General features: G+C 44.8%; 9 protein-coding genes across 9 annotated transcripts; 4 read left to right on the top strand and 5 right to left on the bottom strand.

Annotated features, from left to right (window-relative positions):
- Positions 1–1,659: 1,659 nt before the first annotated feature.
- Positions 1,660–2,021, bottom strand: N7520_002644 (uncharacterized protein; the record flags this gene model as incomplete). The annotated part of the gene is made up of 2 exons (XM_057136579.1): positions 1,660–1,901; positions 1,952–2,021. The coding sequence occupies 2 exons, from the start codon at positions 2,019–2,021 to the stop codon at positions 1,660–1,662; spliced, it is 312 nt and encodes a 103-aa protein (XP_056999265.1).
- Positions 2,022–3,517: 1,496 nt separating this feature from the next.
- Positions 3,518–4,216, top strand: N7520_002645 (oxidase ustYa family protein; the record flags this gene model as incomplete). Its single annotated transcript, XM_057136580.1, has 1 exon — positions 3,518–4,216. One exon carries the CDS (start codon positions 3,518–3,520, stop codon positions 4,214–4,216), a length of 699 nt encoding a protein of 232 aa, XP_056999266.1.
- Positions 4,217–7,754: 3,538 nt separating this feature from the next.
- On the top strand, positions 7,755–8,815 carry N7520_002646 (oxidase ustYa family protein; the record flags this gene model as incomplete). The annotated part of the gene is made up of 4 exons (XM_057136581.1): positions 7,755–7,977; positions 8,049–8,177; positions 8,252–8,479; positions 8,574–8,815. The coding sequence occupies 4 exons, from the start codon at positions 7,755–7,757 to the stop codon at positions 8,813–8,815; spliced, it is 822 nt and encodes a 273-aa protein (XP_056999267.1).
- Positions 8,816–9,409: 594 nt separating this feature from the next.
- N7520_002647 (uncharacterized protein) lies at positions 9,410–9,963 on the top strand (the record flags this gene model as incomplete). Its single annotated transcript, XM_057136582.1, has 2 exons — positions 9,410–9,453; positions 9,510–9,963. 2 exons carry the CDS (start codon positions 9,410–9,412, stop codon positions 9,961–9,963), a joined length of 498 nt encoding a protein of 165 aa, XP_056999268.1.
- Positions 9,964–14,255: 4,292 nt separating this feature from the next.
- On the bottom strand, positions 14,256–16,226 carry N7520_002648 (Zinc finger C2H2; the record flags this gene model as incomplete). The annotated part of the gene is made up of 6 exons (XM_057136583.1): positions 14,256–14,887; positions 14,939–15,295; positions 15,385–15,415; positions 15,465–15,776; positions 15,824–16,034; positions 16,087–16,226. 6 exons carry the CDS (start codon positions 16,224–16,226, stop codon positions 14,256–14,258), a joined length of 1,683 nt encoding a protein of 560 aa, XP_056999269.1.
- Positions 16,227–18,306: 2,080 nt separating this feature from the next.
- Positions 18,307–18,963, top strand: N7520_002649 (uncharacterized protein; the record flags this gene model as incomplete). Its single annotated transcript, XM_057136584.1, has 1 exon — positions 18,307–18,963. One exon carries the CDS (start codon positions 18,307–18,309, stop codon positions 18,961–18,963), a length of 657 nt encoding a protein of 218 aa, XP_056999270.1.
- A 1,315-nt stretch (positions 18,964–20,278) lies between these two features.
- N7520_002650 (putative ubiquitin conjugating enzyme (UbcD)) lies at positions 20,279–21,347 on the bottom strand (the record flags this gene model as incomplete). Its single annotated transcript, XM_057136585.1, has 6 exons — positions 20,279–20,418; positions 20,478–20,661; positions 20,801–20,830; positions 21,001–21,046; positions 21,102–21,183; positions 21,323–21,347. The coding sequence occupies 6 exons, from the start codon at positions 21,345–21,347 to the stop codon at positions 20,279–20,281; spliced, it is 507 nt and encodes a 168-aa protein (XP_056999271.1).
- A 392-nt stretch (positions 21,348–21,739) lies between these two features.
- On the bottom strand, positions 21,740–23,203 carry N7520_002651 (acyl-CoA dehydrogenase; the record flags this gene model as incomplete). Its single annotated transcript, XM_057136586.1, has 4 exons — positions 21,740–21,786; positions 21,855–21,964; positions 22,022–22,937; positions 22,999–23,203. The coding sequence occupies 4 exons, from the start codon at positions 23,201–23,203 to the stop codon at positions 21,740–21,742; spliced, it is 1,278 nt and encodes a 425-aa protein (XP_056999272.1).
- A 515-nt stretch (positions 23,204–23,718) lies between these two features.
- On the bottom strand, positions 23,719–26,106 carry N7520_002652 (uncharacterized protein; the record flags this gene model as incomplete). Its single annotated transcript, XM_057136587.1, has 4 exons — positions 23,719–24,539; positions 24,601–24,877; positions 24,930–25,773; positions 25,847–26,106. The coding sequence occupies 4 exons, from the start codon at positions 26,104–26,106 to the stop codon at positions 23,719–23,721; spliced, it is 2,202 nt and encodes a 733-aa protein (XP_056999273.1).
- Positions 26,107–26,205: the final 99 nt, after the last annotated feature.

A 26,205-nucleotide genomic window follows, 5' to 3' on the forward strand; every position in this document is an offset into this window, starting at 1 on the left:
CAAATTAGTGGCCTGGCACTACTTATCTGCTGCTGGAACAGTTGACAGACATTGGCTCGAGCAGTAGACGGAAGAGGTGGACGCTTTAAATTGGGATATTCTTGAAGCCTTTCCAATTCACGATCATGTTTAATGTAGCTTTCTGGAGATAGCCAGAATGCCGCTGCTACTGTTCGGTCTTCTTGATCTGTATCGATCGCCTTCCACATAATTGAGCAAGGATTTGATCTCAAAAGGTGTTCTAGATTTCCCTCCTCATATTTGCGAGTTGAATCGGTATAAAGACCAGTTTTTAGATCAGGAGGAAAGCGTTCATCTTGGTCGATAGCACCAGACCGTGCGTGCGACATGATTTCAATTATATCGGGAATATCGGCCTGTGTGGCCCGTCTCATTTCGATTGGCATGACGTATAAATTTTAAACAAAATTTTTTTAAAGAGAAAAAATGAGTTAAAGTCTTGGAATAGTTTGTGGGAAGTAATCCAAAATTATGTGTAGTTTTCTGTTCAATGCTAATTTCTTGAAATGAGTCACTTTGCCTTTGACTCATTTTGATTTTTAACCCCCCCCCCCCTGTTACCTTATTGCGTGACTAGGGCCATACTTAGCTATGTTAGATTACCGTCGGCTCAAAGTATTTCTGCTATGTAACACTATATAGTGTAGTTTCCTATGTACCTACATCCCCGGGTAAATGGCTCAGATTAAAGGATTCTTGATAGGGTCTGCTCTCTCCCACCATAAATTTTGTTAATGAAAAATGCGAATCCATGCGAATCAACATATGATGTTTCTGTGAGTTCTGAATTAATAACCATGCATATTGAAATACAAGAAAATTCAACTAAGGAATCCAGAATTATATTTTATTTTGTATATCTCAATGAAGTAAAGTCTGAAAAGATCACAATTCTACTTTTGTGATATAGATTTAATCCAGGCTTCTAAGCCATTGTAGGCTTTACTCGAGTTAGCTAAACATCAATATATGTATAAATTCCAACGTAATTTTTAAGGATATATTCAAAGAGAGCCTCTTTTTCCTTTCAATTTCACATTGAAGTATCAGATTTTATCAGTAATATCTGGCAGTAAAATGCATACAATGGATCTGATAATGATAGTGCTAATAATTATTTACATTGATTCAAAGAGAATCAAGCGGGTTAAGTGGGGTGGAGTAAAAAAAGCCACGTGTTGGGTGAGCTCGCCCGCTCCCTCGCTTAACCCAAACCATAATATGATTAGCGCGCTGTATTTTTTAATACATATAAAGAAAATCTCGGATTTAGATATAAATTAGGTGAATTTGTTATATACTAGTAGATATCTCTTCCATAATTACTTCTTTCTTTAGTTATAAGGAAAAACACGGACTGACTTATAGATGTTATCGAAAATTGTGGATCTTTATGGAGTATCACTACCTGAGATTATAGATAGGAAAATTCCCATGGCAAAGGACATAAAACAAATAAATTTGATGGTTTTGAAAAGAATAGCGTGTAACCTGGGATTCATTCGTCTCTCTGAATAGTGCTTGATCTGAGCCCTACTAAGTAAACTTATAAAAATACGGACAACATAGCCTTGCTGCTATGCAGCGATTCTACCCCACCATGCGAAATTCCAGCTCCCCTGAAAGTAATGAAATTCCTCAGTGGTCATGTTTACTTTCAACGCCGTAATCAGCATACCAGGGGGCATCACGCTTGCGCGCGCCATAGTTGGACTCCTCCAGGGTGTCAATTTCAGAGACCTCATTGCCACGCTTGCGCGCGCCATAGTTGGACTCCTCCAGGGTGTCTATTTCAGAGACCTCATTGCCACGCTTGCGCGCGCCATAGTTGGACTCCTCCAGAGTGTCAATTTCAGAGATGCCCTCGGAGCGGCCGAGAACTATAGAACAATGAGCATCTTGTACAATTATATGCAAAAATGAATCTTACTTGGTGCAGCAATGGCACTTTGTAGCAAAGCTGCAAGAGCTGCAAGTTGGAAAACATTTCGAAGAAACATGTTGTCCGGATTGGTATTTAGAAGGCTTTAGTGTGTGAAAAAGTAAGAGTAGTATATTCTGAACGACAGCGGAAATCAAATTTCCTGTCGAAGTTCACTCTGGTGCCTCGTATATTTTGGAAGGGCTTCACTGCCTGATATATGTAGCATATCTAAAAGTCCTATCTAACGAGTCAAGCTACTCCTCTCCATTGACCGTAGTGTTTGCAACTAAACACACGGCACATGTATTGAGCTAGTAAAGAAGCCATACTCTCCAGAGTCTATAATAAACTATATCATGAACTCTTCTCAAGATAGATTTGGTCTAAAGTTTACTAGGTTCTAACAAGCTGTAAACAACTGCATCCTGAGGGATTGTAGAATTACAGTAAAAAGTTACAGTGCATTAATAGACTATTATTAAATGAGTCCTAAAACTACATGGTCCTAAAATTGCTCTCTCTGATACCTATGGTAGCTTCACTAGGCTGCCGGCGCCGTAACACTTCTTAGCTGAAAGCAGAACTTCATAGTTACTTGTCTTCTACACTGTTTTTATGGAGACTATACTTTTCTCTTCTTTGAGCGATTTTATTTAGTTACAATGAAAGTACTACTCTTATACACAAATGTAAAACAGAACTAGGACAAACATGGCAAATGATTGGGGATTTGAATGAGAAATTGCCGACCATTGAAATTCCAGTGAAAAACAGTCTGAAAACCGATTGAAAAATGTGGTCATGTGCCCCCTCAGAGGGCCATCTTGGCCATCTTGGCCTTAGTGGACGGCGCTAACCTCCTTAAACCGGACTAGTCTCGGAGACGCGTCGGCCATCCGTGTTCCAAATGACTCCAATCGGGATAAGATTAGGAATTCGAAACTCTCTTGTCATTTCATTGGATCATCTTATCCAGTCAGCAAGAAGGCTGATTGGCGGATATCTCATGCATAGTCCCCCGGGCCATACGCAAAGACAAGCTTTAGTGGATCGGCCAAGACCATACCATCCATGCCATCCATCGAAGGGATGGAGGTAGTCTACATTGGCTGCAGTGGTGTCGATAAGACTGACGTTTGTTAATACACAATATACAATACAGGGGGAGTCCCCTCAAATGATAGCTTACAATTGTTGGATGGTCATTTTGGAACCTATATGAGATTTAAAAAAACGAAAGATTAGGAAAAAAAGCTACTTAGATCTTCCTATCCTTATTGCTGGGAATTTCGACTTGGTAAGGCGCTTTGTCTCTTCTCAAAAATGTCTTCCTTGCCTAGAAAATCCAGTATCGACTCGTGCAGGCTCTCATGTGAATCCTGTGAGCTACTTGCGAATGACATCGAAGCAAACCTGTCCAACCACCCAAAGAGGTCGCCAGAAAATGGAGATGATGAAAGGAAAGAAAGGAGTTTTCTATTACACGGATTCTTATGGTCAAAATATCAATGGGTCCTCCTTGGACTCTGGATACTTTCGATCTTGTTATCAGTGCAGATAACACGGTGGGGAATGAGCACGGCAAACAATTATGAAATTGGGTTTTCTACCGATCTTCGTCAGTATTCGAGTCAGACAGCCACACTGAAAACTCCTGCTCACAATGGATCAGAACCAGCAATCGAAGCTATTGAACTCGAAACCGTACGTTTTACCGGCGATCTACTTATCGACCCTAATGGGACGATCTACCGCAACATTGAAGGCAAACAATACGTTAGAGAACCAAGTCCCGACATTGATAGTGCCTGGAGAGATATCATTCGTGGCACTGGAGTTGATTTAACAACCTCTGATGCAGAACGTGCGGGAGTGATCGGGAAAACATATCAAAAATCATCGGGTCACTACCTTGCAGGAATGCATATCTTTCACGAGTTGCACTGTCTCAACAAGCTTCGTAAAGCTTCACATCCAGATTACTATAATGACTACGATGGAGAAAGCTACGATTACTGGCGACAACACCTTGACCACTGCATTGATTCACTTCGGCAGACATTGATGTGTAATGGGGATATTTCACTAGTTACTGTGGACTGGATTGAGGCCAGGAACAGGACCGTGCCGGATTTAGATAATCTGCATACTTGTAGAAACTTTAGCAAGTTACAGGAATGGGCGTTGCGCCATAATGCTGAGGAACATCCAAACAACCACCCTACAGAGGATCAAAGAAAAGAAGCTTGGTTCAAGGAAATTCCTGCCTAGCTAGTTTCCTGCTTCTGAATAGAACAGTTTAGTTACTTCTTGATCAACCACAATCAATTCATTCTCTTTTTCTCACTAAAACTTTCTGAATTGTAATAGATTTCCACATGGCTATGAGTTCCCCGGCCATCGGAGCAGCTTTATCTCATCGCGGCTAACTTCTCTCCCTCGTAAACTGTCAGTCAACGACTCCCAGTCTACACATGCATGAACACTAGGGCTTTGAGCATCGAACTCTGGTACAATTTCCTCCATATCTTTACCATCCAAGTCTTTTGGCCACTTAAAAGTCTGCAGACTGGCATCGCCATGGCACATGGTACTCAATCTCAACATCTCAATGCAATGATCCGCATGCTCCTCAAGAAACCGTTTCTGAGAGTTGTCTATATCACCGTAATAATGCTCTCTGTAATTCCATTGACGCAATAATGCCAAACAGTGAATATCATGATAAAACCCCAGGCGACCCATGAAACCTCCGTTCGGCAAAGCAACGCTTTCCATATTGCTCCTGTCCAGCTCGTCTTTCTGGACCCTTATATTCATTGGGAGAGAGAATTCTCTCCATGCTGCATCGCGCTCTGGAGTGGGTGGTCCGGCCAAGCTTGTCGTGTGATTGCCTTTGCCGGCGAGTCTATTGAAGATCTGGGGAACGTAACTGATATTCAGATCGTCCAATGCAACAACAGATACAGGGTTTGACCTGAACAATCGCTCGACAGGTTTGTGATGCGAGAACCAAAAGAAGAATAAGAATAAAAGTGTGTAAAATGTGACGAGCAGACCATGAATGAGAAGTGGTCGTAATGTTGGATGCGGGGTGCTTTCCTTTGCTAGGGAAAGGTGAGGATCATCCTCATGCAAAAGACCGCAATTCTCATCCTTCGTATGGATTCCGTCGTCTTGTATCTCCATATCACGACAGAATTCATTGCTGCTTTCCCGTGAACATGTTTTCTGAATGTATGACATGGCTTGTGCGAGGGAGCTTGTTGACTGAGGGAATATTCAATTGCTTGTTTTTTTGTGTAATCAAAATATGACTAGATCTTCTCGAGACGCGAAGAAGGACGACTCCTCTTACCCTGACCTTGATTATGGCTAAATATTGGTTCTGTGCATCATGTGTTCTTCGGATTGTGTTTTCCCTTGTGTCATTTGGCTTCGTTGTGTACGTATACGGATACCTGTCTTTACAGCTTTAGAATACCACCCTTCTGCACACCTCCAACACACCCCCTTAGGGGTAGTCCCTCGTTACTACACCAAGCACGTTGGTGTTGGTTTGTTCGTTGTAACTGATTCGACCCGTGTATCCTAGAAAACACAGCCTTGTGGTGTTCCCCGCTTTAATGTCTAAAAGAATGTTTGCCCCTTTAAACTTCCTCCAATCCTAGATCCAACTTACTAGACTAAGTAGTAGTGGACTGTATTTCTCAAAACTTAGATATACACAAACTACAACTAGCCGAGCGTTACAGTGTAGGGTCGCAATCAATTGTCTCATATTAGCATAATACCGTTGACGACTTTTATCCACAAAATCCCCCAAGCCCAACAGGCTCTAAGCTAATGGATTTATCTTGAAATATATCTATCTTACAGCGATGATACGTTATCAAACCATTCCACCTCTAACAGGCCCCACATAATCGTTGCAATATTATGTGGGGCCTGTTATTGAACACGTTACGCTTCTAAGAAGATTTTACGCGAGTTCTCAATCCTCAATCCTGACAATTTTGATACCACGTACATAAGACTGGTGTTGAACAAATATTGATCATCCCCCTCCCCCCGAACCAAAGCTTAGAGTCATATACATACGTGGCAGTCATGCATTGAAGGTCTCCATCAAGACCATCCCGACAGCACTAATCACAAGAGTTACCCCACGCTATATATACAAGCATACCTTGTTACATTATTTTAGCGCCGTATTACGATTTTTGTGCTGGAAGGTATTTTTAAAGTAAAGGAAGGGGGTGGAGGGTAGATGTTCTGGCGATTGTATACGTAATTTTTATAAGCCACAATAGACTAAGCCAGCCGGCCCCCTGTTAGATGGCAAGCATACCGGACTTCTGAATTCAACTGGAAAGCGGTGCCCTCTGGCTTAGGGGACTTTTGTAGATTTAAAACTATAGATAGCCCTTTCGCTACCTTTCTTTACTTTACTCCACTTTACTCCACATCGGGGCGACCGTCGGGGGCCGAGGGGGCGGGGGAGCTGCAGTCTCCGAAGGGGCGGGCGAGCTGTATTCTCTTCCGTTATCTCTAGATATGCAGCTAATACTCCGTAATAATCACAGAAATCCGTAAAATTTCAGATACTAGACTCATGCTACGGGCGTACTCATGTAATTTGTCAAGTCAATAACATCCCATTTCAAATATCAAATACTAAAGATCTCCAGATATGCCCCAATTTCTTTCCGCTGCTAATGGCTGGTAATCTCATGAAATTGAGTAAGTACAGTCGTGGTGGTGGATTCATACCCTAACCCTCGCTTTTGGCGATATACAAGACCTGTATCTATTTATAGGAAACCATTAACTACTATTAGTACTCTATAGTAGTGCACGCCCTCGTTAGGAAAAATATGCGTCTTTTCTAATTTCCCCTAAAATATGTCTACAATAGAACTCTCAAGATTCTCATCTACTTACATCTCAATGCTCGACTTGGGCTTCTACAGAGAGCCTCTTCGGGTTAAGAATGAGGCCCCTAGGAAAGTTATTTGCCTCACGATCACTGACATTGATGGCATTACCACATACATGATACCGCAGACTTTCCCAGCTGTAATATTAGTTACTATTTCTCACTATTTTGTATTGTTATTTTGCTCGTTCTCAATGTCACATGTTGTTTACCAAGTACAGAAGTGGATACTTAGACTTAGGCTCTATGCTTATCAGCTCTTACTATGGAACCTGAAGCGTAGAGATAATTCCTTTCCTATTCCATATCTTAGGTTTCTACACGACAAGTTACATATACTGCCCTTACAAAAGAGGTAAACAGAGAGCTCTACTGGCTGTATAGCCGAGATTGCAACGTTTCATGCATGAGTGAAGATAGTGCATTTTTGCAACTGCACTCGCAATCAAGTCAATGATGCAATATTCCTTCAGATGTCGCCTAGCGGTCGGCTGTTGCAATCAAGCTTCTCCAGCCGCTAATTAGTCGTTATCCATCATATCACCTGCACGGGTCTTTCGTTCTAGGCTCAAGAACCGAGCGCACAGCTATAGTAGCGCACAATTTCTAAGTTAGCTCATTTACCTGTTGCAACGCTAATGCTCTTAGTGTGCAATTGAAATTTCCTGTCGTAAGAGCAATACAGAATCTTTTAATGATACTTCGGAAATTTTTTCTAAAACTACCCTGGGAAGCTAGCGGAGAGAGATGGCAGGAGCTGGATAAATCTCCTTAAGTCAAGACATTTCAGTTTCCTTTCAGTAAATAGCCTCTCCTCCTAATGTCTCTCAAATATACTTTTGGGAAATACTGTCCCCCTCAGCTGAAGTCATGCCATCGAACACTACCAAATACGAGCCTGTTCCAACCCAGGAACTTCCAATCACCTCTCTAGAGCATCATCGACAACGACAATTCTTACATCACAACAGAGGGGCTCTATGGTGGATTCTTCAGGCCCTCCTTTTGTCTGTATCTACGAGTCTATTGTTCGTTACCTGGAGAGTTGAGAAGCGTAATCGGACTGAAAGGTTACTGGAAACGGCCACTTGGTGTAAGTCAATGCTATATTCTCCACCCAAAGAACTGAATACGTGAATAAAATCCATCACTAAAACCATCTAGCTCCTGCATTATTGGATGTTGGAGAATATTCTGTTTCGAAGAATTTCAATGGCTCTCTTGATTTCCCATCGATCTACCGCGGTAACCCAAGCCCTGAGCTTGACTTGGCCTGGAAACGGCTCACAAAAAGTATGTTTTCTTCATTCTCCAAAAGTTTTCAGGGAGGTAACATATAGATGGCTTTATTTAATACTATATCACAGTAAGCCCGATAAATGTATCCGAAAGCGATGTGTGGAAAGTCGGGAAGAACGCCACCGAAGCCGCGAGACTACCCAAGGAGTTCGGAGGTGGATGGATGGGGGGCATTGAAGTTTTTTACCAACTTCATTGTTTGAGTATGCTCCGGCAGGGTTCGTATCTCTATATAGACTACTATAGAGAGGAAAATCCGGACTATTGGAACGCAACACACACTCCAATGCATCTTGGTGAGTCATCCGTTTAGCATAAAAAGCTTTACCCATGATCTTGCAACGCTTGGCTTTCCGTGATATTTGCTGACTTAAAGCTTTTGAATTAAAGATCATTGCATTGAGATGATCAGACAGAGTCTCATGTGCACTGCTGACCTCGGTCTCATGACGTATAATTTCGTCGAGTTTAGAGCAGAGGCTTGGCCAGATTTCAATACCCTTCACAAATGTAGGGACTTTGACAAGGTACATGATTGGATGTATGAAAGAGCTCTCCACAAGCCTAAAACAGCAGACACAAATTTCATCACAAAAACTGCCGGCTCATTTGTTTTGCCAACGCCTCCTTGATTGACCACCATGTGGAATTCTGGATACTAGGAGGAAAAGGCTACAGGTGGGGAATAATATGGTGATGAGGCATGGAGAAAGAAGGAAAGAAGATCTATGGGAGAGAGCTATCTAGGAACCTCAGACCAGGGCGGTAAAGCCCTGTTCGTCTGATACTGGATGATTACTTTTGAAGGACGAATGGATAGACACGGTATCAACCTATTATGGTTTTCTGAAACGTATAACTAAAGAATGTGTCATCCCCCCAGACATTCTCAACTTCGAGAAATGGCAAATATTCTACTCGCAAAGCGCGCTGAAGATGAGATTGAAACTATTGGCGAAAAATCGGTATATAACCTTATTGAACGCCGTGAGGAGCTTAAATCAATATTTGCAAGAAGATACAATCACCAGCGTGCAAAATGCGAGGATCCAAAGCTTATCGTGGTGGGCGTTAGTAGCTATGGTCGGTCTTTCCAAATGACTGAAGCGGATTGCTAGGGGCCAATGTGCACATATGTCGGTCCGTCCTCAGGTGCATACCCTGGAATTTGAACCAATACCGCAGGATACCTTGGAAATGCCGAGATCGCCTATATGAATGCCACAATGTCCAATAGTTATTCATATCTTGATGATTGCGGATCACATCAGTATGTCTGATGAACCAGAAAGTGATAACTACGCTAACAACTTCCGACAAAGATAGGCGACTGGGGCTGTGCCTGCGACCGTCAGACGTTCGTCTTCACCCATCCGAGAAAGACGAGTATCAATGGAACTTTAGTCCCGCAACCAGCCATCTGTTCGATAAACAACTCAGCGAGATGTCAACAAACATGTATATTCAATTATCGAGTAGTATAAAATGTGGAGACATTCAAGCAGTCCGCCATGAAGCACAATTCCCTACTGTGGTGGATATACAAAAGCCCCACCGTGATATCGAAAAGGAATTACAAGATGCCTTAGAAGTTATTGGAAGGCTAGAGAACGAAATTGAGGGTTACAGACACAGAGAAAGAACGTTGGCTACTCAAAATCGTCGCTTACGACAAATCTTTATCATTCACCTTAAAAAGGCTCAAAGAGTTGGCCGTTGTCTAGGTGAAACAGAGCGCCAGATTCGCGATTTCTTGAAAGTCACAGAGTTCAATAAATAAATTCAATGAGAATATTTTATGTAACTGCAAAGTTTCGCGTGTGCGTATCTTCCAAATCCCGAAAGCCTTCAGACGGTGGCCTTCTGATTCATATGGCCTTTGAGAAACTCGTTGCGGTACATTGAGTGTCTTTACCAACTGGAAATTGGCTATTTTACCGCTCTATTGGCCACTTGCCTTGGACAGTGCTCAGTAAAATTATCCATACGACTGTCTTTTATGGCCAAAGATACTCTTAAGTGCCTTCTGTTCTTTGTAGTGCCAAGCTAGCTCGTGACGAAGACGTCCAATTTCGTGCTGCAGTTTTGGAAGCTATCAAATTTATCACTCTTTGCTGTCTTGGAAGAAAGTGGCAAAAGCTCGTTGTTCACTCTTTATCTGCCGAAGTTAAGAATAATTTGATTAAGCAGGGTGACCAGTATCCCCTTCGAGTCTAGAGGGAAAATTCTATTAGAATAGCGGATTATGTTTCGACTGGAATAGAGGAAAAAGCTGTATATCTAATTTAAACTGAAATGATAGTAATGATAGTGAACAATCATTAAAAAAAAATACATCAATAAGTGGTACATAATGCAGTCCGTCGGCGGCTCGCCCACGGTAGCATCCTCTCAGTCATGGCGAAAGCTTGGTGGTGCTAGGATGGTTCTTTGACGTTGAGATTGTTGAGCGGCTGATGAAACTCGTTCGCGCGAAGAAGGTAAAGCCTCGAAATCGTCGTATGTTTGAGTTTGGGGATGCTGTATAGCCTACTATTGTCATTAATAAAGCGAGGCACAAGTATCTCAGCTATATTTAATCCACACCTGATCCAATGCTGGAATGTCATTATGTGTTTTGAATATCCAATGACGATCGGATTTGTCGATCAGTATGACCATCGCTCTCATACGGCAGAGAGAGCAAAGCTGGCGGATTTTTCGAAAGCAAGTCTTTCGACGTCGGCTTTCACCGGAACGATCCACACTTGCTTCCATAGATGAGAGTATAATCGTAAATTGAGAGACTGGCACAATCAAAAATCAAAGCTCGGTGGTAGTTGTGTACATTATATACTTTCCAACATCCAAAAATAGCAATCAGTAGAACAATACTCAGCCGTAAGCCTAGCGCGTCTACCATGACTGACATGAGCTTCTAGAGGACGAAGGGCGCTTACGTGCCCTTATGCTCTCTCGATATAAATAGAAAATCTATATATGCATCAGTTATTGTCGTAACGCCCACGAATCCCCAATTTTTACCATCGTTGATTACTAGTCTATGTTATTTTTAGTCTAGACCATAGATACCATAGTATAAGAATATCTTCAGATCTACAGGGGAATAATTGTGAATTTTCCAGGCCTAGACAGATATTCATCGTTATTTCGGCAAGATGAGTCTTAATGACCCCTCGACTTTGTATGCTATCATCATGGGTGGGCTATATCCTATTCCTGTTGCTTACGAATATCCGAATGGCACTCAGGCTTCTGAGAAGATGGTTATCTGTTCCAGCACGGCAAACAGTGTTCCTCACATTGAAGTATGCTGTATATCCGCTTGTTCTGAAGAAGTCAAGGGCATGGTTTCTGCTGCAAATCATCTATTGGTCGGGGAATATAGCCACCACTTTCATACGGACACATGATCTGGCTGATGTCAGGATTCGATCTGGGTACATGTCTATCATCAACTTGGCTCCTCTTTTCATGAGCGATCGACTCCAATTTCCAGCTGATCTTCTTGGAATTCCAGTTCAAACATTCATACAAATACATGGCACACTCGGCGTCATGTCATTCTTTCAGGGAGCACTACATGTGTCAATTGCAATACATCAAGTAGGGTGGCATCCAAGTCGAAATTTGCAACTGTACGGACTTTTGGTAAGCATTTATAGCAGTGCACATTCTGCCTTAGCTGAAATTTATCACTAAGGCAATTATTGGGATCTTCCTGTCATTGGCAACGATAATCCTCCAAATGTTTGCAAGAAAGCTGATGTCCAAATTTCACGGAATTTCTGCCTTTCTAGTCGGTATCACGGCTTTGTGCCACTTACAACAGTCACAGGATTTCTTAAAACTCTGCTTTCTAGTTTCCTGTTTATCGATTTCTCTCCTATCCATGATCCGGTTGATACTACTTGTTTTCCGAAATTGCAAATACCCGAAGATTGCATGTCACGCAGAGATTATTCGGATGAAAAAAGCCAATACTCTCCGAATTGTCATTCCCCTCAACCGACCATTCCGCGTTGAAGCTGGAATAATTGTCTATATTTGGATGCCTGGTGTGGGGCTCCGCTCAACCCTTGAAACATATTTCTCGCCAATATGTTGGTGGGATAACGACAAGAACGGCAATGCTACTAGTATCACACTCTTTGCCCGCAAAAGCAACGGCTTTACTCAAAGGTTAATGGACCATCGGAAAGACAATTTTCTAACATGGATTGATGGACCTTATGGTTCCCTAAGAAAGCTTGAGAGTTATAGTCGAGTCCTTTTGATTGCCACTGGTATTGGAATTATGCCAGTTCTTTCATATATTAGGCTAGCAGTCGAGAGCAATCAGCAAAATCGGACTCGCCGGGACATTTTTATCGTTTGGGAGATCGAAGACGAATGTAAGTAACTAACTACACCTTACTCTGTTGTATGAAAGTTTATAAAAATAGCAAATCTCGACTGGATCTATGACTGGATGGATGAACTCCTTAAGAAAGACAACGGATCTTATGTACGTACTCAGTATCCTATAGCCTGGTGCGAGCTAAGAAGATCAGAAACTTTGTTTCGCGCTGCATGTACCTTCAAAGCCAGATTGCAGGAAGATGGATGAAGCCTGGAATAGCAGCCATGGTAGAATTTTCAAAGTCTTCTCACCCATCCATGTCAAGGAAGCAATACCTGTCAACTTTTGGGCGACTGAAGGAAAAGCTTTGATAGCGGGTAAGTCATATACACCCCTCTTCTTGGAAATGGCTGAGTGATATATTTCTCTCAGTATCTGCCCACAAATCGATTGTCAATGGCGTTTTTGCAACAGTCCCTCACCAGATGAAGGACATAGTGCATCTTCTCGATTTACCACTCCCACCAACCAACGACTTTCAAAGAAGCTTTGCGCGAATTTTACACCCCACGAACGTCGAAGATATAGAGATGTATATCCCAGATCTTAAAACTGAAAACGATCGCGCTAGAGGCTCTAGTGACAATGATATATCAATGGCATCAGAGCAGTTGGAACGACGTTCACCCTAGTGGAAAGATCATGGCAGGCAGACTTCAGATGCTCCAAATTCGCATGTTACGAGATTGTAAATCGCTCACAAATGTCATTATAATGAAGGGAAGAGAAATAAGCTCCAAGATATAATAATTCCATAATTGAGTTTATGATCCGCTAAATACACCTTTATTGGTGACCTCACACAGTCAAGAGGAGCAAGAAGAGTTTAGTTTGGCCGCAACGGGTTACCTGTCGCTGCGGTCGTAGACCGTGGCGTCAGATAGGCCCCGTCCGCGCTCCCTTGAAGGGAGGCAATGTGTCTGTATTGTAGTGGATTCTATATACAGAGGGAAGGTGGGAGGGACAAAATTGACACTTGACTGCCTGAGAGATGACGAGCTACGAGCTACCCGCAGAGGCCATCAAATGACTCTCGTGAGGCAGTTGTAGGAGGAAGAGGCCCTCGGAAATGTCGGTGTAGATATCACGTGAGGCTACAGACATGGTGAGGCTACAGGCATTGTGAGGCAACCCCAATAAAACCACTCCCTTAAATTTCAATATCTGCCCACTTTCGCTTCTTGGGCGATTGCCGCCTAGGGCGCCAACAATGGATGTCAACGAGATGGTAAGTAAGCTCCTCCAGGCTTTCAAAGGATATGGAGCAGGCTGGATGCTTGCAGTCGAAGTCACTTTCGATGTTTTTTAAATGATCTTCAATATGGGAGTGCCACTGAGGTGCCGAGAGCACGAATTGAGACATTCTCTTTGACGGTTTCTCTCCCGTAGCACCCAGGCAAAATGGGCATAGCCCTGGCTTTATGGGTGCATTCCGAAAGGTAAGGGGATCACAACGGAGCAATTCACCCGGATTTTCAAGATGCTCTTGGCAATGATTCTCCCAATCTGATTCATTCGTAAACCATAGATCGCATTCGAAGCACATTTGTGCAAATCCATGGGTGGATTTGTAGCGTCTTGAGTAGCAACGATAGAGGTGTAGCCATTTTCGGTGATCTTTGAATCTAGTTTAAGTTAGTAATAGGAGGTAAACTATTCGCACGGAGGCACTACTCTTTGATCGACTTTCCACAGAGACAGGCTTTGTCTAAAGGGCTGAGGCTATCGCGGTATGCAACCGTGTGCGTTTCGCTACAGAGAGACTCCAACGCCTGTAGTATTCTTCTCCCATCTAAGCTCCGGAGGCTGACCTTGCCGAGTAATGCGTTAGCCAAGAAGTCTCGATGAGGCATCACCCTTCTCCTGTAGTGGAACATTGTTTCAGTGTAAATACTTCCATGTTGCTTTCCGGATTGCCTTTCAACCTTTCGGAGCTCTTTATTATAGAGGCCTCGTTTCTCGTTATATACCCTCTTCTGTTGAAGTTGGATCTTGTGCTTTTCTTCTGGCGTGGCCCCTGAGAGTTGCAAACTCAACTTTGCCATCATTCGGTCAAGATCACAAATATCTTCTCGGGCGAGAAACTCATATTCAGCTTTTGCAGGAAGAAGCTGTGATAATGACGAATTGCGGTAAAGACCCATCCCTCGACGATTCTGAATATGCTCTTGTCTGCTGGCAATTCCGAGATAGTTTGCTGGTCCATCCACCTCACTGAGAGGATGCGCGTAGGACTTTCCGTATGTGTCGCGATTGGTTTGCCCGGCGAATCTCATTCTTGCAGTCTCAGAATGGGTCTTGTCTATTTTATCATCAGGTATTTCGTGAATGTATAAATGAAACGAATTCGTACCTGCTTCCTGTAAAGCCCATCTTCGACACGCCCGAACAGTGATATTCAGCGTGTAGCCACTTCTATGACCAAGGTGGACTAAGGCCTTTCCGAAGGCGTCCGCTCCCCTGGCATGGCCTTTGAAATGATCCACGTTATGCTCCAGATATTGGCGAAAGACCGGCATATCTCTCATCTCTTCTCGGACATGAATCACCTCAAGAATTTTGTCCTCCAAAGGACCGACTCGCTCATACATTTCCACAGCATCTAGGATCTCGCTCACTGAACTGTAATTCCTAAAAGCTTTGTCTGCGCTTGCCATTGGTAAAAAGAATGTCAAAACATTGAGGAATATCGGCACATCCTCGGCGTACACTTCATAGAATGCGTGCTTGGGAATTGCCCATTTCGCCAATATCCTTTGACAAATTCTCTTTGGTAGGTGAGAACAAGCATTATCATACCATCCACAGTCTCAACGGTGAGTTCAAAATGCTGATGCAGTCAGCTTCAAGTATTAACCCGATTTCTTTCCCGAACACACCTTATAACAGGCAGCCAGCACGCGGGCTTCTAATTCGGCATCCTCGCTATCCACCCCGATATCTTGGGCCTTCTTTCTCCGAGCGGTTGATTCGTGGACCTCCCCTGTGCGTGCAGATGTAAAGCAATATAGAAGAATTGCGGCGCTTAGTTGAATCCTGGCCCGGTCGTTGGGATTTCCACGATACTCATGGTGGTCGCGACACCACAATTGAGTCATCAAGATAGTCAAATCATTCGGAGACACACCACCATCTTTGTTCATTTGCGCGGTCGAGAGAGGGATCTTTGCTTTTAGTTCTCCCAAGATGTACTACATATTATTAGCCCTGATGTTCTTGAAAATGCAGTGATACAGACCTCATTGATAGTAGTCCTACTGGCTTCTGGGAAGTTAAAGTTTCTTTCTCTCTTCATTCCAGTTGCGAATTGCCTAATAAAGCCTTTGATGGTCTCGACAGTGGGCCTTTCTTCGATCCGACCGTTCATGCCCTTAGCAATCCACTCAAGGAAAGCCCTACATGTTCTGATGTCCGGAGGGATGACGGCCTGTGGGTGTAACTTGACAAATCTAGGAGCACAATTTAGCCACTTGCTTCTCTGCTCTCAGGGCCGTGACTTACTTATCGAAAAGGAGCAATTTGTCACTATAACCAGATTCTGTTCGTGGAAGCACCGCCCGCTGGATTTCATTGTTACTATGCTCCCCAAAATCTACAACATTACCCACATAACTCAACGTTGGGTCATGCTGAGTACGCATCGTGACTTTCGTGAGAAGGAAGGCTAGAGAGATGAAAGAGGAAGAAAAAAATCGAGCACCTATGGCTTTTCCAGTCAGAGTGGGAAAATGTTACTTTTGCTGTCCGGGCTGAATATTCAGGTGAAGAATATTCAGGTGGGTGAAGATCCGCCGGATTTCCCTGAAGAGGGCTGAATAGAGCGGCGAGCCGCCCACGCCCGAATCGTGGGCGCTAGGTGACCATAACCTTAGACATGCTGTTGTATGTTTTTTGTACTTGATCTTAGTTTTTCGAAGAATCAGGTTGAATGCACCGGAGATTGGAATACCCTGAAGGTCTCTATCCTTACGGGGGCGTTATTTTAGTCATAATTGTTCATTCAGCCTGTGTCATCTGTTTTGAGAACTCACGAGTTTGGGGTCAACAATTCAATCAAGAAAGCAGTAAATGTTCCAATTTCTATCTTACAGTCATAAGCAAAAGAGAAAGAATTGGGAATTCGATATTCTCGCTTGGAAAAAGACTCTAGGTCACGTTCTGCTGCGGCTGAATTGATCGCAAGAAGCTGTTCAACTTCTTACTCCTGCTCTTTCGGTCAGCATGCAAGTGCACGGGGTGAAGAGTCCCATCACACGCGATTTGATGAGAGTTCAATCGGTTTCTCCCATCGAACAGGGTCACTGTTTGATGATAACAAAGCTTTTGAAGTTAAAGACAGATGTTTGAAATGGTCTGGAGATCAAAAAAGGTAATGCCAGTTGACATTATGTTTGAATGAATCAGCAGCACCCAGAAAATGGTCGAGTCCAACAGGCCGAGACGTGAATAACTCGGACTATCGAGATCAGTCGGAAAGTATTCGGCACGGATCATGAAAAGACATTATACTCGATTCGGAAGCTGATAGACGTGAGAATCACTGCAAACAAGAGCTTGAAGCAGTTGAGATTAGTGAGCGAATATATGAACCGGACCATCGCACTACACTGAAATTGATGGAGACTTTGAAAACTGCTTACCGGTTACGAAACATAGGCCCAGGTGCCCCTTGTAGAGTTGAACAGTGATTACAGCTAGCGATTCTGACGTTTCAGCATTCTTTCTCTAGCTCAACTTGCAAATATAGGAATTTCAGAAGGTATCATTGTAGTTCAGGTTTATGCTAGTCAGCCGTAAGAATCTGTGTTGGAATAGGAGATCGTGTAAATGAACGTGTAGCCCATCCCCCCCCTAAAACTATATTAAATGCCATAGATTCCAGCCTACCTAGTGAGCATGATACAACATTGAATGTTTGTATTCTAGTCTCTTGATATTTCCTAATCTCCGACCTTATCATTATACAGTGTATATTCGTCTCTAGAACTAGTCTCGGTGTAGGGCTGATAAATGCCCACAACATGGCCGGCCTGGCATTAACTTCGATATCCCTTCAATATTTCAAAATAATTTCAAATTGTGGCTCTTGATTTTGACTCTTAAAGGGCTAAGACGGTAGTGGGGCAATAGCTTCACCGGTATTTACTTCAATATAAGATGCGGAGAAGAATGGCGGCTATGACATACAAGATCGCACTTATCCTGCCCATTCAAAGAATGCAAAGAAAATCCTTGTCGAAATAGGAATAATTAGAGAGAAGATGGGTGGTTATGCTAGGATATACTAGGACGAGAGTGTTTGAGCACTTAGGTAGTCCTATAAAAATCCATGGATTTTCATGGCTGCTTAAACCATGAGATCCCTCATGTCCTCAAACTTGAAACAAATTGAATTATCTCCTTCCTCTTCCTCTCCACCTTCTCTTGATTCCCTTTCTCTCGACACGACCTGATAGTGCTCATTATGCCAAGTCACCTTTTGCTCAACCTTTCTTGAGAATCAATCCTGTCGTCCTCATCATCACCATCGCCACCACTCTATATTTCGGGTCAAAAAACGAACTGTACCAGTTTCATCAACTCAGACCAATCCATCACCATGACAAGACGGAAATTGAAGATCACTCTGCAAACCCGGCCCACATACAAAACCCGAGTATGTACATCTAGATATCTTACCGTCATACGGCTCGAGCCACATTCTAACCAAAACAACCGGCCATGTCTCCTCTAGAGTCACTCCCACCCGAGATCTGGTGCAAAATCATGGACAACATATTCACATTCGATCGCAATGAGATCTGTGGAACAGACGGAGATGTCATCACACCCCTCAACAACATCGGAGGTCTAAATTTCGCATCCATGACAACCCAGTACCGTGTACGAGGTTACATTTCTCGGAAATTCGGCGACAGAAAGCTCAACATCCTCCGCTCAGTTGCCAGAGACCCAACCGCCCCCAGCCGATTAGCATTTGCTGTCGTCATTGGGTGCGTCCTTACGAACAAGCCACTAAACCGGTGGACCCTTGTTCTTCCCACCGAATACGCAATTGAGCTTGCCAATATCCTGGCGGATGCGTTTATCGGCTGGGAGTTGGAATGCATTCAATGGGTCGAAAAAGGAAGTGTGAACCATCAATTCCGCGACTCTAAGTCCCTCATTACGGGGGCAGAGAGAATCATTGCGGCTAAATGTCGCACTGTTGCTTATTATGTACCCAAGACGTGGTACTCGTCGATTGCCTGGAATGAGCTTGAAGCGGAGTTGAAGGCGTGGGAGTTGTATTGGATGATTGATATGCTATCTCGGAGTGGAAAGGGGCCCAGGTTGTTTCTGCGAATGTCCAGCGTGAAAAGAGAGGGTCGTCTGTAATGCTACATAACGTTACATATTCCAAGGCTGGATGGAGGCCATCATTTGGGCTCTTTCTCACATGCTGCACAAAGGAAGTGAAGTGGTTTGCCAGGCAAGTTACTATGTATCTTAGATGCTCGCATTCGAGATATTGCAATTGTGTGAACTTGGGTCAAACCTGTTTGACATGTAACAACAAAAAACATAACCGAGTTGTTTGAAAATACTTGTTTCTGTCAGGCACCATCAAGCATGCATGTAGCAGCGAAACGAAATTGAAAATGGCATAAAATGGATAGAATGCAAAGAATGCAAAGCCTAGTGATTTATGATATCCATGCTGGTGCGCCTGACTACCTCGTTTTGGCAGGGCACGTGGCTGAAACTACATCTCCACATTTGAATCACTAGACCATATATCCTACAAATAGTCGTCATAATCCAAGTCTCTGCCAATAGCGCATGCGTCATCTGCCAAAGATACCGTCATCTCTTTCAACTTCGTGTACGAATCTAGTGTACACTCCTTGACTGAACCTGGAATTGCATGGCCTTGTCAAGACTGCGTTACGAATCTTGACTATATCGCTATGACTGGAGATCTGCAGGGGCTTACAGTTGAATGATAAGCGGTAGATTTTTGCTCAATGTTGATATTGAGATTACTGGCAGCTCGAAAGCTGCCGTCTACAACAAAACACATTTCAAGAAGACGAGTCTGCCTGGATTGTGCTATCTGATGACAAGAAAAGAAATAAACCTCGTAAAATTCCTCTTTCCCGGTACACGCCACTAAGGCCTGATTCCATCGTTTCCATATCGACTTTCTTGTCTGATTCGATTCGCATCCACCGCAAGCCTATACACGTCTCAAGCAACAGATTTCCAGAAGGGACAGCTTGAGCGAAGTGGCCACATGTCTCGGGTTTCAGCACCAAAACATGGTTTTCAGCTTTCTTTTTTGGAACGTTTTTTGGTTGTCTCACAAAAGAAAGGAACCTGGAAAAAGGAACATCCCCCTTGGAGAACAAAATGCCATGAATGCATGAGAATTGGTCATAAGGATCGTTGGGCATGATGTCCCAGAAACTAGCACACATGAATGACACAACATGGTTTAGAAAATGAAAGATGAAAAATAGACCTAAAAAGAGGGCCTTCAAGAATTGGAACACAGCAAGGTTCTACTACCACGGTACGCCAGGCTTCGCGGATCTGAATCTAACGGAGACAAGAAGAGATGATGCAGAGGCGACAGACATTAGACTGAGAAGTCGCGCAGAATGGGAAAGGGGGTCATTGGTATTGGGCAGGTTGGTTGAGAAAATGCCAATCAAATAGCGTACTTCCGAGTCCATTCGCGGGCAGTCGCCTCGTACCGTGGGCGGTCCGTCTTGTAGACATGGGCGATCTCAGGCACAAGCGGGTCATCGGGGTTGGGGTCTGTGAGCATTGAGCAGATCGAAAGCAGCACTAAGTGGAAATTAGTACAGGTTGTTCCCTCGCAGGAATATGGGTAATAGGCGTCAAACCTTTCGAAATTGTCAGAGCAGGGCTCCACTGATCACGCAGAATGTCGAGACAGATGCTGCCGTTCGAGTTGATGTTGGGGTGGTAAATGCGGGTGGTGAAGTTGACCTTCGGGGGCTTGAACGGGTAGTCGGTAGGGAAGTTGATGTTGAGGAAGAAAACACCTCCGGAGTAAGGTGAGTCACCCTAATGAAGAATAGTATTAGCATGCATGTATTTTGAGGTCAACCATGTTCCACCAGCGGTGAGTGGCCATTCAGCCCCGTTCCCCTCCGACCGTGTTTAACAAGGCATTTGACAGTTGATAGAAGGATTTCCAACTTACAGGACCCATAATAGTTGCTTGCCAGTGGAACTGTAAAGCGAAAGAGAGCACATATCAGTTATCCATTAAATATATATATTCCATCACTTCGAAGTGATCTGCAAGGCACTTTGAGCCCCGCCACACGATAAGACTTGATTTATTCAGGGCGGCGGCGACCAGGCAAATAATGCGAATAAGCGAAGGAAGGGGGATCATACCAGATCATCTCCAATGGGTCCGGCGGAGCAAGAGGAGGGGGGATCCCTGTGATACCAGTTAGTCTTTATTCTCGACAGTTCTCGCTCCAAAGGATGCTTACCGTCCGAGATCAGTGAGTTCCTTGTTAATGCGCTTGAGAGCCATGTCGACGGTTGAGAGGTGATATGGGGAGAGAGAGAAGGCTAGAGGGGGTCAGCGGGATAATGAGGGGAGCGGACCTTGTTCCACGTACGGTTACGTCTTTGTGTGGAAAAGAAGAATGAGAATGAGAAAGAATAAAAGAGGGGAAAAGTGGTGCGGGTGGGCTGGGTTCGGTATTACCAATACACGCCACGATATGACACATCGAGAATTGGCCGGGTAATATTGATCAGGTTACAAGGACCTTCGTAGGGCTGGTTTTGGGCTGGTTTTTTTTGTTTTTGCTCCTTGTATTAAAGTGGCAAGTGGCTAATTCCTGATTCATAATATATTTTTTCTTTCTATTTCATTCATATTCTTTTGATACTCGCTTATAAGATCCTGATAGATTCCCTATATGATAGTCTGGTTCTTCCGATTCCTTGGTATTCAAGAATACATTACCTTGGTAATAGAAACTGCCCCTCGATGATGTCACGTGCGGGTGAGGCGCCCGCCGTCTCGAAAAGGAAGGTGCACATTAGGATGTTTATATCACTTAATGATCTCTCATATATATAGAGCTTGACCAATTTACATTCTTATTTATACAGCCATTTAGACGAAGGCCTGCTTGCCCGTAATAGCCCGACCCAGAATCAAAGCTGTGTTTGAAAAAAAAAAAAAAACAATTAGTCTCGCAAACCCAAGTCAAAAATAGTTGGGCACTTACCATGAATATCACTTTGACCCTCATAAGTTTGCACTACAAACAGGTTGGCCACATGACGTCCAATGTGGTACTCGTCGCTGGCAGCGTTACCGCCAAATACCTCTTGCAGACTGTAGTATGTTAGTATATAGACCCCGGTTTCAGAAGCAAGCGAGAAAAAAACATACATTCGGGAATTCTGTAGCGCACGATCACAGTTCTGACGCTTGATCATCGAGATCATCTCTGGGGTGGCTTTACCAGCGTCCTTAAGACGAGCCACCTGCACAGCCGCCAGCGTACCGTAAGCAGCATCCGTCGCCGCATCAGCCAGCTTCTTCTGAACAAGCTGATACTTGGCCAGAGGGTTACCCTTGAACTGCTTGCGCTCAAGACTGTAATCACGTGCACGGGTAATGCAGTCTTCCAATGCACCCATGCTACCAAAGGCGATTCCCAGACGCGCGCTGTTCAGGCATGTAAACGGACCCGTGAGACCCTCAACATCGGGCAGCATATTCTCCACACCGACGGGGCAATTATCCATATGGATCATGCCCGTGATGGATGCGCGCAGCGCAGTCTTATTCTTGATAGCGGGAGTCTCATAAGTACCGGGTGGGCACTTAGATCGCTCAACCACGAACCCGCGAATCTTGCCGGTAGACTCGAGCTTAGCCCACACGAGCGCCAGGTCCGCAATGGGCGAGTTAGTGATCCAGGTCTTGCTACCGGTCAAAAGGTACACGCCCTTCTGGGTAGGGTGCTCGCGCGCAACGGTCTCCATGGATCCGGGATCGGAGCCATGATTGGGCTCCGTCAGCCCAAAGCAGCCAGAAACCTTGCCAGATGCCAGTCCGGGTAGAAACCGCTCCTTCATTTCCTCTGTGCCAAATTCATAGATACCTGTCATGGCAAGAGAGCTCTGCACCGACATGCCCGACCGGTATCCACTGTCAACTCGTTCCACTTCTTTGGTGATCAGGCCGGAGGCGACGGTGCTCACACCGGCGCAGCCATAGCCCTCAATTGAGGCACCTAGCAGGCCGAGTTCACCCATCTCTTCGAGGATTCGGCGGTCATAGTCTTCGTTGCGGTAGGCCTCTGTCGGAAAGTAGTGTCAGATCGTCCCATAGCAGGAGTTGAGGTTGCCAAATGAACGAACCGAGAACCCGTGGCATTAATTTTTCCTGGCAGTATTGTCGTGCCGTATCCTGAATTGCCAGCTCCTCTTCTGTGAACAGCTCCGCTGCAGCAAGGGGATCCTCCCAATTGAACACGGCGGACGAAGATGCATAGCGACGGCTAGCGGTGGGGCGACCAGCCTGTAGAGAGCGTGCTGCTACACGCAAAAGCGAGCGATTCAACATTTTGTCAGAAGAAGAAAAAAGAAAACTCCTGACAAAGGGCAATCAATTGACAAGGGAGTGGATGGTTGCGTGTGATATCAAGAAAGTTGTTGCGGGGGAGCTTCCATCAAATATGCACTAGTGGCGGCGAACCTCGGCAACCAGTGGGCCACAAATCACCGAGTATGGGAATGATGTTAATGTATAGCTTCGACATTGGAATGGACTAAATTCACGCCGAATTTATAAAAGCGTCCTACTTAATGTCAGTTTATGATTCGACAGTGCCTCCGAGCTACGGAGAAAACGGTCAGGGCTTGTGTATCAACTCGGTGTTATTCGGTCGTTTTGGTTAAGTGGACTCGGGCTCGGGCTCGGCATTGCAATCTATGCCTATTGGATAGGTTTATCCGCAATGTTGTATGAAGAGGTGGATACACACTCAATGTGATCTAATTCATCTAATGGCTATGTTCATCTGCCGGTATAGTATTATGTACAAGAATGAGTTAGTAGAACAGGTTGGAGAGTATACCCTACGCCGGCATCTGGCTCTGAAGGAAATCGAAAACTCCGGTAGGGAAGTAGTCTTCATCGAATCCCCAAAGATCTGCCATCATCGGATCTATTGACCCTTCAGACAGGCCGGACTCGGGCTTGCTCGTGACCACAGGCTCGAATACGTTACCGCGCTCGGCAGACAAGGGCGCGACTCCCAAGAGCGGTGGGGGGTGATTCAATATTGTATCGCGTTCACCCAAGATTTGAGCTCCTGGGATAATGACCGGCTTAAAGAGCGACGGTGTTTCCTGCGGGGTCGGTCCCAGAGACTTATGGCCACCATTGCGCTTCTCCCACTCTTCCAGTCCAGTGAGCATCTTCCGAAGCCCACGCGCAATATGGTGGCTCAGGTGACGCTCGCTAGCCCGCTGGCTGCAGGAGACCATCAGTTCGATAATCCTTCCAACTAGGACCTGCACATAACCGATATCTACTAGCAAGCCTGCTGAGGCAATTGAGTTGTTTTGGCTCTGTCCTCCTGAGTTTGGGCCATTAGAACACGCCTTGGCCGCGATCTTTAATAGGAACACGGCGGCGAAAGTGATCATGCTGTGGAGATACAGCGGAATACCAACTAAAGCCCGCTGGATATCCCGCTCGTCCAGGACAACCTTGAGGGTAGCGATTGCCGACTCGATGGCGATATTGGCGCGCTTTCTGCGCTCCGGTGACATGACTTTTGAAGAGGTCGAAGAGTGGTAGGTACGCAAAGCAACCGAGTTCAATTGCAGCCGAGAAAAATGGTAGTGCATGTAGACAGCTTTGTAAGGATATGCACCAACATGTCGACTCCCAGCTAATGAATGAGTTAACAACAACACTTGGAAACACTTGGGTATAGGATACAATATGCTTACCAAGACGGGGCAGCCATGCTGATTTCCAATCGCTCAAGTCTACGTCAAACTGGTCGATCTTGGGGAATTCACTTTCAGGTACTTCGAGATCAACGTCAGGGCCAAATGAAAAATAAATACGGGTAAGAATGATAAACAGATCAACTTGGCTGTGCAGTCGAAGGTCTCCTTGTGATACTGATGCTGACTGTGTGAAGTTATTATGTTGAGTGATACTGGCATCCTCATGGATGATTGGTGGCCGGCCATATGCGATAGAGAAATGATGCTCGAGCGTCTATGGCCTGTTAGTTTCTCGGGCGATATTTAAGAGTCATGGTGCAACTTACGTATAGTAGATACCAAAGACGAGCTTGTTCTTTGTGCTCTGGAGAACCCTGGATAGCCTTGCGATAGAATTGATGCAAGTTGCGCTCTGTGGCAATTCGCACCGCATAGCCAGAGAGTTTCCAACTAACATCTGCCAGCCAAAATGCCCCGATACATAGAGCGCGAATATCATCCAGGGTGTGGTGATGTCCCAGCATCGACTCCGATGCTAGTTTCGCAAACTCAGTATAGCACGTATCAAATGTACGTTCCTTGGAAGGCAAGTGAAGCGCTGTCACGGCTAGAATAGCCGCAGACAGCATGGAAGAAGACTTTCTTGCGGCAGTCAAATCCTTATGTGCCAACAATGCGCCATCCCAAAGGTAACGATTGAGTACCTGGTCGAAGTGGTAGAACAGTTCTTCCGCTTCTTGTAGATCTACCACACCACGGGAGATGAAATCAGTCGCCAACGCCTGATCAGGCGCATAGTCATGCCCAGGTGAGCCCTCGCGATTTTCACTCAACTGTGTCACTTCATAAAGAGTCCCCATTGGGGCAGTCACCAATGAAGTGGCCGAGGTCTCCTCGCGATCCATGGAGTACTGTGGCTGGTGCTGCGAGAAAGCATAATTTGAAGAGCTTGATCCCGTGCCTGAACCAGCAGTATTTTCCATCGCTCTATTCCTGCCATGATTTCCAAAGATATGTCCAGTCTCATCTACCGACACAGTCGACTCTTTCCGGCGACTCTTCTTCGAGGGCGTCTCGATCGATCTACCCCCGGCTTGATAGTATGATAGCTCCGGCAATTGAGCCTTCCTAAGCAGGTCTGTCATTGCTAACTCAATCACGGTCTTCCACCTAAGCATTGGAAAAATTTAGCAATTCACTAGCCTTTATTCCGCAATATAAAAACTTGGTAACAAAAACTTACTCAGCCTCATCCTCCAAGAGTGTTTGCAGACTCTTGTTTACAACACAATCCAGACTCATGCGACGACATCGTGAACATTCCGACTCACCTGCCTTCATGTCGCAGCGAACTTTGTGCCGCTTACATTCTGTACATGCACGAATCCGCCGAGAGATCTTCGGGATATGTGCTTGCCGCGAATCCTCCGGAGTGAAGCCGCCTTGCGGAGAAGCGGATGAAGTATCATCATTGGCCTCAAACTGAATGCGATTCCGCTTCATGCTGTGATGTTGACTCAACCTCTCCGCATGGGCGACTCCGGGGAAGAGAGCGGGGTCGAGGGTTCTCGACCGAATAGTGTTGTCGCCTGAGGCATTAGT

Source organism: Penicillium odoratum (genome assembly GCF_028828045.1).
Source record: "Penicillium odoratum strain IBT 22623 chromosome Unknown utg000002l_segment0_segment0, whole genome shotgun sequence".
NCBI lineage: Eukaryota > Fungi > Ascomycota > Eurotiomycetes > Eurotiales > Aspergillaceae > Penicillium > Penicillium odoratum.